At 40.2% G+C, this 12,930-nt stretch overlaps 1 protein-coding gene across 1 annotated transcript in view; it reads right to left on the bottom strand.

Annotated features, from left to right (window-relative positions):
• PKP3 (plakophilin 3) overlaps positions 1-11,968 on the bottom strand; it is a 68,577-nt gene extending 56,609 nt beyond the window's left edge. Inside the window, exon 1 of the mRNA XM_039353244.1 lies at positions 11,791-11,968. Within this exon, the coding sequence (XP_039209178.1) occupies positions 11,791-11,829 (39 nt within the window). The 5' untranslated portion in view covers positions 11,830-11,968. The remainder of the gene's footprint in view (positions 1-11,790) is intronic.
• Between the last annotated feature and the right edge of the window lie 962 nt (positions 11,969-12,930).

Raw genomic sequence — 12,930 nt, 5'->3', positions numbered from 1 at the left:
TTCTGAAGGATACTTTCACTGCAGGTGATTGCAAAGTGGTGCCACCAATTAGAATAATCTATCCCTGGTGCTTATTGATCCAGAGAGATTCCTGTAAGAATTTAGGAAATTTCCCCAACAATCCGATAGACAGTTCTACCAAGCATTTGGAACATGAAGGAATCACAACAGTTAATGAGTTTGGCCAGGAGTGGCTTCTCCTTGTGCTCTAATCCAGGAAAGTTTTGTGGAACAAAGAAGTTAATTTGACCAAACAAAAATAAGAGTTTGCGTTTGATCCTACGCTGTGGTGATAAGGGTAGTTCACCTCTCCAATCTATATTCTCCAATATTAACATAGATATGATTCCCAGATAAATATCTCTACCCTGGGCTGAGTCATAGGATACTGTAGAAGTATTGACTTGATGTCTGGATCTTGTAAATGATTGGATGGGAAAGAACAAGCTGAAGTTGAATCCCTGCAAAACAGACATGCTGTTTGCCCAAGACTCATTTGGTTGCTTCAGTTGTACTTTGGACAGAACAGTACTTCATTTAAAGGAGATGAAGGGGGGGGACTTGGGGGACTTCCTAGACCTAGACTCATGGCCATTGCTGGATAGGCAGTTGAAATTGGTGCAGTGGGGGGCTTTTCTTTGGCAGAGCACCAGTTGCTAACCATTCCCTTACCCTCCTGGATAGATTTCTGCAGTTTGCTTTATGTGGGTCAGCTTTTGCAGGCTACTGTACTCAAAAAATACAACTGGTATAAAATAGAGTGGCTCTGTTGAGACCCTATAACTGTAATAGTGTTGTGGGTGCTTCATTGGTTGCCAAACGGTTTTTGAGTTTGGTTCAAAGTGCAGGTCATCACTATGAAACACTTCATGATTTTGCCCCTTGGTATCTTCAGTACCACCTGCTTCAAATAGATATAATCAGTTCAGTGCATTGCGTTGAAATTAGAAATTTAAGGGCCTCTCATAGGATATTTGGAATAATTATATTTCTCGGGTTTTGTTCCACGGCTATGGAACAGCTTATCCCCAAAGATCCAGATTGGTCTTCATGAAGGCAGTTAAAACAATTATTCCATAGAGGATTTAATGTATCATATTGCTGGAATGGGACACCAAGGGAGGGGGCATTATTTACAGCCTTGAATTGAATGTTTGTTTTTATAATTCAACATATGTATGAAATCCACCAGATGTCCTCGTGGAGTTGGCAGCAGAGTAAATAAGTAAGTAAGTAAGTAAGTAAGTAAGTAAGTAAATAAATAAATAACCCCACCCCCCCACCCCCTTCAGCCATTAAGATCGCATGAACAGCCATGGAAATGGCATGAATGATTGACAACTGAATGTTGAATATTTCTAGGTGATCTCTGCAGAATAGCTAGAGCACTCCCTCAGTCCTACCCATTTGCTTAGCATTTCTTCTACAGCAATTGATGCTTATCATTTCCTCCCTCTCTTCCTTGTGTCATTCTTATTTCTTTAGACCTCTGTCTTATTTTCTGATCTGAGGAAGCTTCTGACAGAATGTGCTTCTCTTGAAGCTTGTTTCTGACTTAAATCTCTTCCCTCTATTAACCCTAGACTGGCTTGTCCTGTTTCGATTCTACCAAACATGTAATCTCTCCATACTCTTATTTCCAAAACTGTGCTTCCTGACATTAAATGAAGTAGGGCAAACGGTTCTTGCAGAGCAGTTTTGGTTGGTGAGTTGGTTGCCATGATCCCTTTCACATTTGCCAATTTTGGCCCTAATGCCTCAACATACTTTTGTCCTTCTGTCAGTCTTGATGTCTGTAGCCAAGTCTTGCCCTTTTCTTCTTTGTCAACACAAACCTGCATAAATCACTGTAGGGACACTCCAAACTGTTAAGTACTATCAAATATAATAGCATGAAACTTGTTGTTCCCCTGCTAATCTCTGTTTTGTCTTATTGATTCTATTCCCAGTCACTGTCATCAACCAACTAACCTCTAACACTGTGAGTGATGACGGTTAGTAGATTTTCTATATCTTGAGACTGCTGTTCAATTATGTTGGAATAATGAAATAAGCATTACTTAGATGCCAGAACAGGTAAGGTTGATTTAACCCATCTCACACTTGGCCTGGAGATGCAATGAAGGTAACATCATTGGGACTGGCAGGAAAAGGAAAAAAAAACCCATATTGGCTACTGCTAGGAAAAGTCGCATTAGATACCACATTCAACCTTGTCAGTCATACCAAGGATGTGGGCAGAATAATGCGAAGAGCAAGGCTAGTAAAGGGACAGTCCAGTAGTTCATCAGATGACAAAAAACATTTTTTAAAAAAGGATTAAAAAGAACCCAAGACAGCCAGTTTGGTATAGTGGTGAAGGAGCTGACCGAGGAACCAAGAGATTAAGAGTTCTGATCCTCTCTTAGGCATGAAAGCCAGCTGGGTGACTTTGGGACAGTCCATCTCTGTCAGCTCGGCTCACTTCATAAGATTATTGTGATGGGGAAAATAGGAGGTTGTTGTCATTATCATCATCATCAATCTTCATTTTCATCATCATTTGAAACCAGGAAGGGAGCTACTACAGAACAAAAACAGGAGTTGTAGCTGTTCTCTAAAAGAAACATTGTGCAAAAATGTTGAAACCAGAAAAAAAAAAAAACGGGGTATAGATCCAGCAACCAAGCCATCTTGTTTCTTGCCTTTGATTGGACAACCTTTGATTTCCCACTATTAAACAAAATCTGCAACTGGGGAAAAAGTAAATTTATTTCAAAATATACTGCAGGTTGGAAATTAATTTGGAACTTAATAGGCCACAGTGAAATATGGAAAGAAAGATACGGGCTTTAATCACTTACTTTCAAATAAGATTCCATTTAACTTTCTTCCTCTGCCTTCCTGCTCAACAATGGGGTTTTTGATCTTTGTCCACTTAATAGACACCTCATCACATCTCTCTTAGTCAGCAGAGAAAGCAAATGACCAATGCAATGTCCCTGATAGTTTTAAATGGTTGAAGAAGGTTTGTGTTGCTGCTTGTTAAAAGGACTTAATTGTTTGTCTGCAGTTGGAGGTGATGAAAAACACATTTATAGTCTTTTTTTTTTTTTTTACAGGAATCTAGTGGGATCTTTATGTCAGCATCTGTTACAGTAAATGAACTGGGCACTGTCATTCCCTTAGCAGTCATGTGCTATGAATTGTATGATAAAACAGAAGTTTGTTCACAAGACCAATTTAGCTAGATTGTTATCATTTATATGGAGCTGTCCCCAGTTTTGCAATTAAACTTTAAGGCTTCTGGGAACTCCAGTCGGGTTACCTGGATAATTTTGGGTGATAAATGGGCTGTCTGTCCTGGGGATATCACTCTGTTTTATTGGATTTCAGAAAAAATGAAGAACTGTGGTAATATTGGCCTCACACCTTGTCAGATTAGTAATAAATTAATTGTACAGTGCATAATGAACTATAATGATATAAGTACTGTTTCAAGTTATCACTTAAGGGATATTTTATTTATGCATTAAATTTCTATGCCGCCCATCTCACTGCTACAATGATACAGGGGTTTACAATACAATAAAAAATAAAAAGGACTAGAAAATAATTAAAATTAGAAAAAAAATGAATAAAAAAGCTAAAAACCAAGAGGATGGGTGGCTTGGAGGTGGGGAATCACCTCTACACAGTCAGCCACCCCTATAGTAGCAAGCTCCTGCTGGAGGATCAGACCAAGCAACAGAGCCACGTTTTTAGGCTTTTCCAGAAAGCCAGGAGTGTGGAGGCGGTTGTTACCTCACCACAATAGTTGTTGATACTTGCCCAGTGATGACTCCAAAACTGTAACTGAACCCTATGAATTCTGTTCATCCCCAGAAACATTTCAGCATTGTATATACTTTCAAATTGATGGGGTGCAGTATTATGTGTCAAAATGTGACTGGCGTTATCGCTACCACTAGGAGGAAATGCAGCATAACCGGTAAGCGTATCTACAGACAGACTCTGTATCGTACTAAAAAGTGTCCTGTGTCTCAGTTGACCAAAGTCATGAGGAGTAGTAGAGGTCATTATCATGAGCCCAGCTGCGAGGATCACGGCACAAAGAAGATTGCAACATGGAATACAACTGCATGAATTTGAATGAAAATAAAAAGAAAAAAAAAGCAATTAGGTTCTGTGTCTGCTTACTAAAATCCCTATTTCAAATACATAATATAATCATAATCATAAAGTTGGAAGGGACCTTGGAGGTCTTCTAGTCCAACCCCCTGCTCAGGCAGGAAACCCTATACCATTTCAGACAAATGGTTGTCCAGTCTCTTCTTGAAAACTTCCAGTGTTGGAGCATTCACAACTTCTGGAGGCAGGTTGTTCCACTGGTTAATTGTTCTAGAGGTGACAACTGTGGCCCGTTTACAACCTATGGAAGACTCTGGAATTCTGGGAGTTGAAGTCCACAGGTCGTAAAGAGGCCATAGTTGCCCACCTTAATTTAAACATAAGATAATTTCAGAAAAAATGAAGAACTGTGGTAATATTGGCCTCACACCTTGTCAAACCAGCAAAGGAATAAAATTTAAAAGGATGACTAATTTTATTATTTATGATGAATTTGAAAGGAATAATTTTAAGAACAGAAGAGGGTTATGAAGGACAATCAGAACTTGATAGTAGCATCAAGAAGGGATTTTGCATGAAATGGGCAGGAAGAGAAGGAGTAAAAGTAGAGCAATCAATAGGATGAAAAAGGGCACGTCCTGGACAAATCATAATTAATATCCCAATAGAATGAACAGAAGTGGACATAAGGAAAGAAGATGTGGGAGCTGCTTGGAACAGAGGTGGCGGTGTGCTGGAACTAGTTTGTACAGGCTCACACAAGCCAAGTGTTAAATTTCTGGATTTTTGTGAGCCAGTTAAAAGCAGAGCTGAGCTGCAGCCCTTTGGCAGCTCACAGTGTGGCAGTGCTAATAGAGGTAGCAGAACTATTTGTTATACACTTACCACCACATTCCTGCACAAAGGGATAAAAATTATGTTACAAAGTGCTAGAGCAATGTGTAGAGTTGCAATAATGGAAAAAATAGAAAGGATGGTTGGGGGAATGATGATCGAATGAAACACTGGGGGAGAAGAGAATGTGTATAAAAGAATGATTGCTGCAGAAAAGTGGATGGGAGAAAATACTGGATAAAGTGTACAGGGAGAAACATAGTTACAAAGAGGTAGTTAACAAAAGTGAGGACTGCTGAAAAGTAAAAGAGGAAAAGAAAATGCAGAATGATTTTGATGGAAACCAATGTGGAGTGGTGGAATGCTGTAGAAATGTTGACAAATATTGACAATGCTGTGGTGGTAGAGATGATGTAACTGGAGATAGATCATTCAGATATTGAAATCTGGATGTGGCCCCCGTGTGATTGGGTGATTTGTTAAAAGGTATGGAGACTTCATTTGTACCTGATGATTAAACAAGTAGTTCTCAACTTATGTCTAGTCACTTAACATCTGTTCAAAGTTATGATAATCCCCCCCCCAAAAGCTAGTTGTGACCCAATTTTGAAGTTCTATTGGCCATGCAATACCCCCCCCCCCACTATAGTCATCTCATTGCATTTTGGGCAGTTGGCAATCAGCTCATTTTTATGACTGTTTGCAACACCCCTCAGTCACGTGACCATAATTTTTGATGTTTTTTGCCAGTTTACTTCCAGTAAAAAGCGTTCATTGGATAAAATTGATTCATTTAATGACTGCATCATTTGCTTAATGACTACCACATTAGCTTAACAACCACTGCAGTAAAGATCATAAAATCAGCTCTGGTCATATGATGACCTGCTTAATGACCACAGAAAGTTATAGCTGTAATTCTGGGCTTAATTGCAGTCATATATCAAGGACTAGCAGGGTTTCCCAAACTGTGAAATGTAGGCAAAAGCTTTTAGTTAGATTTAGGTACTGAACCAGGTCAGAGTGAAAAGCTGTTTAGTTAGTGTTGTTAGTTGCGAAGTCGTGTCCGACTCATCGTGACCCCATGGACAACGTTCCTCCAGGCCTTCCTGTCCTCTACCATCTTCTGGAGTCCATTTAAGCTCACGCCTACTGCCTCAGTGACTCCATCCAGCCACCTGATTCTCTGTTGTCTCCTTCTTCTATTGCCCTCAATCTTTCCCAGCATTAGGCCCTTCTCTAGTGAGTCCTTCCTTCTCATTAGGTGGCCAAAGTATTTGATTTTCAACTTCAAGATCTGCAGTCAGGGTTGATCTCCTCTAGGACTGACCAGTTTGATCGCCTTGCAGTCCAGGGGCACCATAGTTCAAAGGCCTCAATTCTTTGGCGCTCAGCCTTTCTTATGGTCCAACTTTCACAGCCATATATTGCAACTGGGAAAACCATGGCCTTGACTATACGCACTTTTGTTGGCAGGGTGATGTCTCTGCTTTTTAGTATGCTGTCTAGATTTGCCATAGCTTTCCTCCCCAGGAGCAAGCGTCTTTTAATTTCTTGGCTGCAGTCCCCATCTGAGGTGATCTTGGAGCCCAGGAAGATAAAATCTGTCACTATAATAAATCCATTTTCCCCAAAGCTTCACTGTATTTTTTTATAGTTCATTTCTGTTCATTTTGGTGTTTGGATTTCTCAGGGAGGTGTGTGATCAAGATAACATAAAAGGTCCAATGGCAAAAAGTTTCAGAACCCCACCCTATACAAAGGCCAAGTAGGGAGAGTGAATGCAAATCCTGTAGGGCAGTGGTTCTCAACCTTTTTAATGCCGCGACCCCCAACCGGTCGTAAGTTGAGGACTACTCAACTGGTGCAGCACCGTTTGCAGAATGGGACTTTTGGCGGGCTCAGCAGGGCAGAGACAGCCTGGACAATTCCTATTGGCTTTTGAAAGCCAATAGAATTAGACTCTATTCAAGAGAGTCTATTCTATTGGCTTTCAAAAGCCAATAGAATAAAAGGGAGTAGCACAGCTAAGGAAAAGGGGAAAAAGAATGGCAGACTGCATTGTTTGGCGACCCCCGTGAAATGGTCGTTCGACCCCGAATGGGGTCCCGACCCACAGGTTGAGAACCACTGCTGTAGGGTTTAGTTTGTCAGATGTACCTGGGAAGGAGCTGGGTAGAAGTCTAATCAAAGACTACACACAAAGTGGCAAGGAGCAAAACGCAGGGCAGCTTTATGCCCACAGGAGTCTTTAGGTTAGAATGTGGGAAGGAAAGCTTATTGAATATTTACTGATTTAGAGAAAGAGTAGGATAAAGTAGCTTGAACTATGTAGTGTTTTGTATGAATATGAAGTTGACTGTTGCTTACTGAGTAAGAAGAGAGCAGTAAGTAAAGCAAGTGTGAGACTAGATGGAGTGCTTAGTGAGTGGTTCAACATGAGCAGGAATGAAAACAAATCTTGAGTACAGATAGTCCTCGACTTACAACAGTTCATTTGGTGACCATTCGAAGTTATAACAGCACTGAAAAAAGTGACTTATGACCGTTTTCACACTTACGATTGTTGCAGCATCCATGCAATCATGTGATCAAAATTCAAACACTTGGCAACTGGCATTGTGGTATTTATGTTTGCTGCAGTGTCCTGGTGTCATGTGATCCCCTTTTGTGACTTTCTAACAAGCAAAGTCAATAGGGAAATCTAAGAACTGCTGTGATTCACTTAACAACTGTGGCATGAAAAGTCATAAAATACGGCAAAAGTCACTTCACAACTGTCTTGCTCAGCAAAGGAAATTTTGGGCTCAATTGTGGTCATAAATCAAGAACTGCTATATGGCAGGAAGGGTTTTGGTGAAGTTGGTGGAGTGCTGTTGAAGACATAAATGAGAGTGTACATTTATATGAAGACAATCTTATATTGTTGGATGAAAACTCAAATGATATGTTTGAATGTTAGATTGTCTGATGCAATGAGGATGATGAAGCATGGATTGAAAAATATATATCTAGGAGGCTGTGTTTGACAGGGAAAATGGAATGAACACTTGGAAATGAAAAAGTGGAGCAAGATAAATTTGTATTTCTTGGTAGAAAACTTATTCAAGATAAAAAAAATGCATGGAGACCTCTTAAGTTGTGCAAGTGCTGATAGAATCTTAACGAATAGTATATGATGCTTCTTGAAAGAAGCAAACATGGCTGAGTATAAAAGTATACTTTGGTCCATTGTCATGTGGAATAAGAGTTGAATATGTCAGAAAAACATAAATGTAAGTGGGAGAAGTACTTAAGAAATGTGCATAATAAAACTAGAAAAGATCAAGGGAGTAACAATGAACAGTATGGATTGAATACTAAGGTATGACTTGATCATTGCAGAAAGAAGGAACAAAGATCAATTCTCTAAACAATATATGAATGGTTGAGAGGAAGGGGAAGACTGAGAAAGTCATGGCTGGATGAAATTGAATTCCTCTGAAAGAAAAAGGTGAGAAGTTTAAAGAAAACAACATATATGTATTATGTCATAGAAGTAAGGGATGGCTTGCATGGACAGAAATAGTGTATGGTGCTGTATGTATTACGTTTAGCTATAGTTCCTTTCACTGTGTAATCTCATGCCTTTAATGTCTTTAGCTTATCGTTCTTACTCCATTTCTGCATTTTTGTAATGTTGCTTGCCCCAAAAGAGAAAGGTATGATGGTGTATGGATGTGTGTATATGTACATATGTACGTTCCAGGCACACTATTTTCAATTATCTGTATTAGGGTTCCCTCAGAACAATGTCAATAATGGAGAACAAGAGAAGATTAAAGGCAAAAGAATAATAAGCATTAGGAAGACTATGAATATGTAAATTCAAAATAATGAATTAGCATGGGTAATGACTACTGGGTATTTATTTTTTAACATATGACGCTTGAGACAAGCAAAAGGAAATTGAAAGGGCCTGTCAAAACATCCCCAGCCTAGTGCTCTCCAGATGCCTTAGGACTCCAGAGTTGGGAATTATGGAATTCTAGCATATCTGGGTAGCAACAACATAGGATAAGCACCTCTATTCAACTTGTTTATCAGAGATTTAGTCTCACCAGTAAGGCAACAGATTATTTTTCCTCCCAGGCTGGAAGAATAAGAACACAGAAAATCCCATGAACACTTTCCCACTTCAGTCTCCAGCAATATAAAGACTTAAATGTTACTCAAAAAAGATGAAGTTCTGAATACAGGTAGTCCTCAAATTACAACCATAATGGAACCTGCCCGTATGGATGTAAGTCATGAAATGGGTTGGTCATATAGCAATGTTAAGTGAATGCCATAGTTGTTAAGTAAACCCATTGTTCACAATGGCATGGTTTTGCTGAAAGCCAGAAGTTCTGGTTTTTGTCAAAACCATCATATAACTAATCATGTGATCAGAGAACCCCACAAATGGCCATAAATGCAGCCGTGTTGCTGAGCACCAAAAGTGCAGTCACGTGACCATGGATGGGGGGGGCAACCATCAGAACATAGGATCTGGGTTGCAAATCCCCCTTTTTTCAGGGTGGTTGCAACTTCCAACAATTACTAAACAACTGGTCGTAAGTCAAAGACTATCTGTAGAATATAGAAAATGTAATACTAGAACTTGACATGAAAAATCTGGATTCTTGATAGGCAGGCAATAAGAATCTGCCATGACCCCCAGCTTCCCTGTTGTTTGAGGGTTCCAAATTGGGGGCAGCCCGGGGAATGTTTAAACTTCAGTGAACAAAAAGGGACTCTCTAGATAGAACATTTGGCTTTTAAGTATCTTGATTAAAAAAAATAAAATTCCCCATAGGAAGGCAATACAAGACTCTCCTTTATCCCACTTTTCCTTTGCTAACTGAGCAAAAATGGAAGGTCCACATATGAGCTGGTCCTGCTCCTGCGAGCCCAATCTGTTCTTCACTGGGAAAGGCCCTTGCTCAGGTTGGAAAGAACGTAGACAGAATGAACAAGTCCTTCAAACCCACGCCTACCCTTATAGCCTCCAGCACTCATTTAATTTATAGCATGTGCAACCATAAGCAATTTTGAGAAATAACAACTCGAAAAGGAATATAGTCTCCTTCATCAGCGTGTGCCAGTCCATTCTTGCAGATAAGTTGTAGCTGGTACAACAAACAGGGGGAAAGCCTCTCTTCTTTCCCCTGTTGCCCTAATTTGAGAAACAAAGGGTGCATCGGAGGGACAGATCAGTCCTTCCTGTTGTGTAGCTAGAGACCCAAATGAAAAGCCTTGTTCACTACACTTCCATGCTATGTATTTCCAAATTCTTCTTCCCACACATATTCTATGAGGTGAAGCGCTCATTCTTCTTCACAGCAGCCAATTAAATATTTCATTAGTATCTTGCTTTTATTGCTTGGGAAATGAGAACAAGAGAGGATTGCTTTCCAAAATCTGCAGAGAGTATTTGGAATTCATCAGCAGTTCCCACCCAGGCCATCCCTCTCACTTCAGATTCCCACACTGTCGCTACCATTCCTTTCTGTCTTAGCATATGCAGTATAGTCACACTCTGTCTCTTAAAAGGAAATGCTGACTTCTTGAGAAAGATAAAACATTTTTACCTGCCCAAGTTATATATTTGTAGTAAATGGTGTTATTCATGACAAAAATGGTTTTCCAGACTAAGGAACTTTACAGTAATGTTCTTTCCAGTCAAGTAGAACATTTTTGCTATGCTTCATTGTAACTCTGTGGATGAAGCTGTCCTGAAGTTATTCGTTATTTGTAACTGTAAAAAGTCCACTGCTCTATTTCTCTCAAACAGACTCTCAGCATTTCCTCAGACATCATTATAAACACAATAAATTGGATTGCCAACTCAATTTCTAATGTTCACCTGAAGAAAAACGACAAACAACACACACACACACCCAAAATAGCAAAGCTTAAAGCTGGGGCATTACTTTTTATTTATTCCCCAGCACATTCATGACTATGACATTTGACCAACAAGAAGCATTAAATTCGTTTTGAAATTACGGAAGCTGAAGCCCATTGCAAGGGGAAAACACTAGATTGCATTGGCTAATAGACTCTGAGAGCCTCATCACTTGCTATGTATATTTCTATTCCTTTGGCCCCATCAAACACGGCCATTATGCCACAATTCATAACAGTCAATTTCATAAGTACACTATGTGTGCTATGCCGAGAAACACGATCTCACTTGACCACAAGAGAATTGCATTTTGGAAATGGAGACATGCCTGCCCATTTATGCCCTGTGTGGGATTTCTGAATTTTAGTCTCAAGTTCACAGCACCAGAGTTTCTAAACAAGATCACCCACAATGTGGTAAGATTATGGAGGATATGGAGGAGAGCAAAATGCTCTTGACCACCTCACTGGGTCCATCCTACGCGAGAGCTCAAGCCTTAGTTGATAAGGCCATAAGTTGCAAACTATTTAAAGACCCCCAAAGAATTTGCTTGCCTACAATTTGCCACCCAACCAAGCGTTCTGTGCATTCAGGATTCTTGTTCTGAAGTAATTGTGGGTTGGCTCCCAATAAAGGGTATTTTCAAAGTGCAATTTGTACATGCTTTCACCAGATATTTATAAGACTTGCCTGTTTCCAAGCAGACTAATGCATTCTGCACTAGGATATGCACTGAAATGCCATCCTGCTTACAGTAGCTAGAGCCAAGTTATAAAACTGCCCTGCCCTTGCTTAGAACAGCTCAACACTGGCTGCCTTAAAGTTGGCTTATTAATCAAGATGGAAAGGCAGTAGAAGAGAGAGAGAGAAGAGAGAGAGAGAGAGAGAGAGAGAGAATGAGAATGGATAAGACGTACAGTGCTTGGCATCTTGGATCTCTTGTTTCCTTGCAGCATCCTCTCAGAGGCGACGGACAGAATTTCCCACGTGCCTAAGCTTGGGGGTCTTGAAATCCCAAAGGCGACCAGATGGGCAGTTATTTCCTTCTGCAAACACCTGGAATGATTAAGCTCTACTGTTCAGTAACTGTTGGTGTGAACACAAGCAAGGCTTGGCCAGGGTAGGTTAGGGCTGGGCTGGGCTGGGCTGGGAGCTAACAGTTAGTTCCACCCACTGATGTTATCCAACCGGTTACTTTCCTTATTGTTAGATTTTCCTTTAAAAAACAAACTTTGAAAATCAACCAGACAAGTTTGAACTTTCTGTGGCAGTGATGATAGAGCTTGTTGTGCAAGTTGCTAGAGGGGGAATCCATGGGCCCTCTCCAAGTTTCTCAGACTTTCTGCCCAAAGCTAACTCAACTCACAGCTCAAGTTTTACTTTTAGCTGAGTGGAACGTACAAAAAAGCCACTGGATTAAAAGGGGATTGAATCACGGCCATACCATTTGCAACACAGTGGAGTGGCTCTCTGATCAGGGTTCCTTCTCTTGTCTTACACCAGCTTTTCCCAATATCCTCCAGCTATTGTGGACTACAATTTCTATCAGTCTGGGCCAGCTCAGTCACTGACTCTTGCTGTCATGAGGAGAAATGCTGTTAAATGCATTCAAGACAGGAAAGAATGCTTCATTTCTGCCCCCTTTCTCTCATCTTAATTTCCCAGATATTTCTTCCCATTTGTTTCCTTATTTACTTCGTTCAACAACACCATGTCAGGTCTCAGGAGCTCAAATCAATGTGGAAAATTGCAAATGGCAATTGAAATAAACAAAGCCAGTTTAGTGTAGCGGTTAAGGCACCAGACTACAATCTGTAAGACAGTGAGTTTTAGTTCTACCTTAGGCACAAAGCCACCTGGCTGACCTTGGGCCAATCACTCTCTTGGCCCTAGGAAAAAGAAGGCAAGGGCAAACCACTTCTAAAATCTTACCAAGAAAATTGCTGCCAGGAGTCAAGACTGACTTGAAGGCACCCAGCAAAGAACAGCTGATTTAAGAGCATTCTTTGTTTTGGTTTTACCTCACTTAATCAGTTTACATATGTTCCTGATACATA

The sequence above is a fragment of the Crotalus tigris genome, unplaced genomic scaffold (genome assembly GCF_016545835.1).
Source record: "Crotalus tigris isolate CLP2741 ecotype Arizona unplaced genomic scaffold, ASM1654583v1 scf7180000018504.2861643, whole genome shotgun sequence".
Lineage (NCBI taxonomy): Eukaryota > Metazoa > Chordata > Lepidosauria > Squamata > Viperidae > Crotalus > Crotalus tigris.
This window is presented reverse-complemented; position numbering and strand designations above follow the sequence as displayed.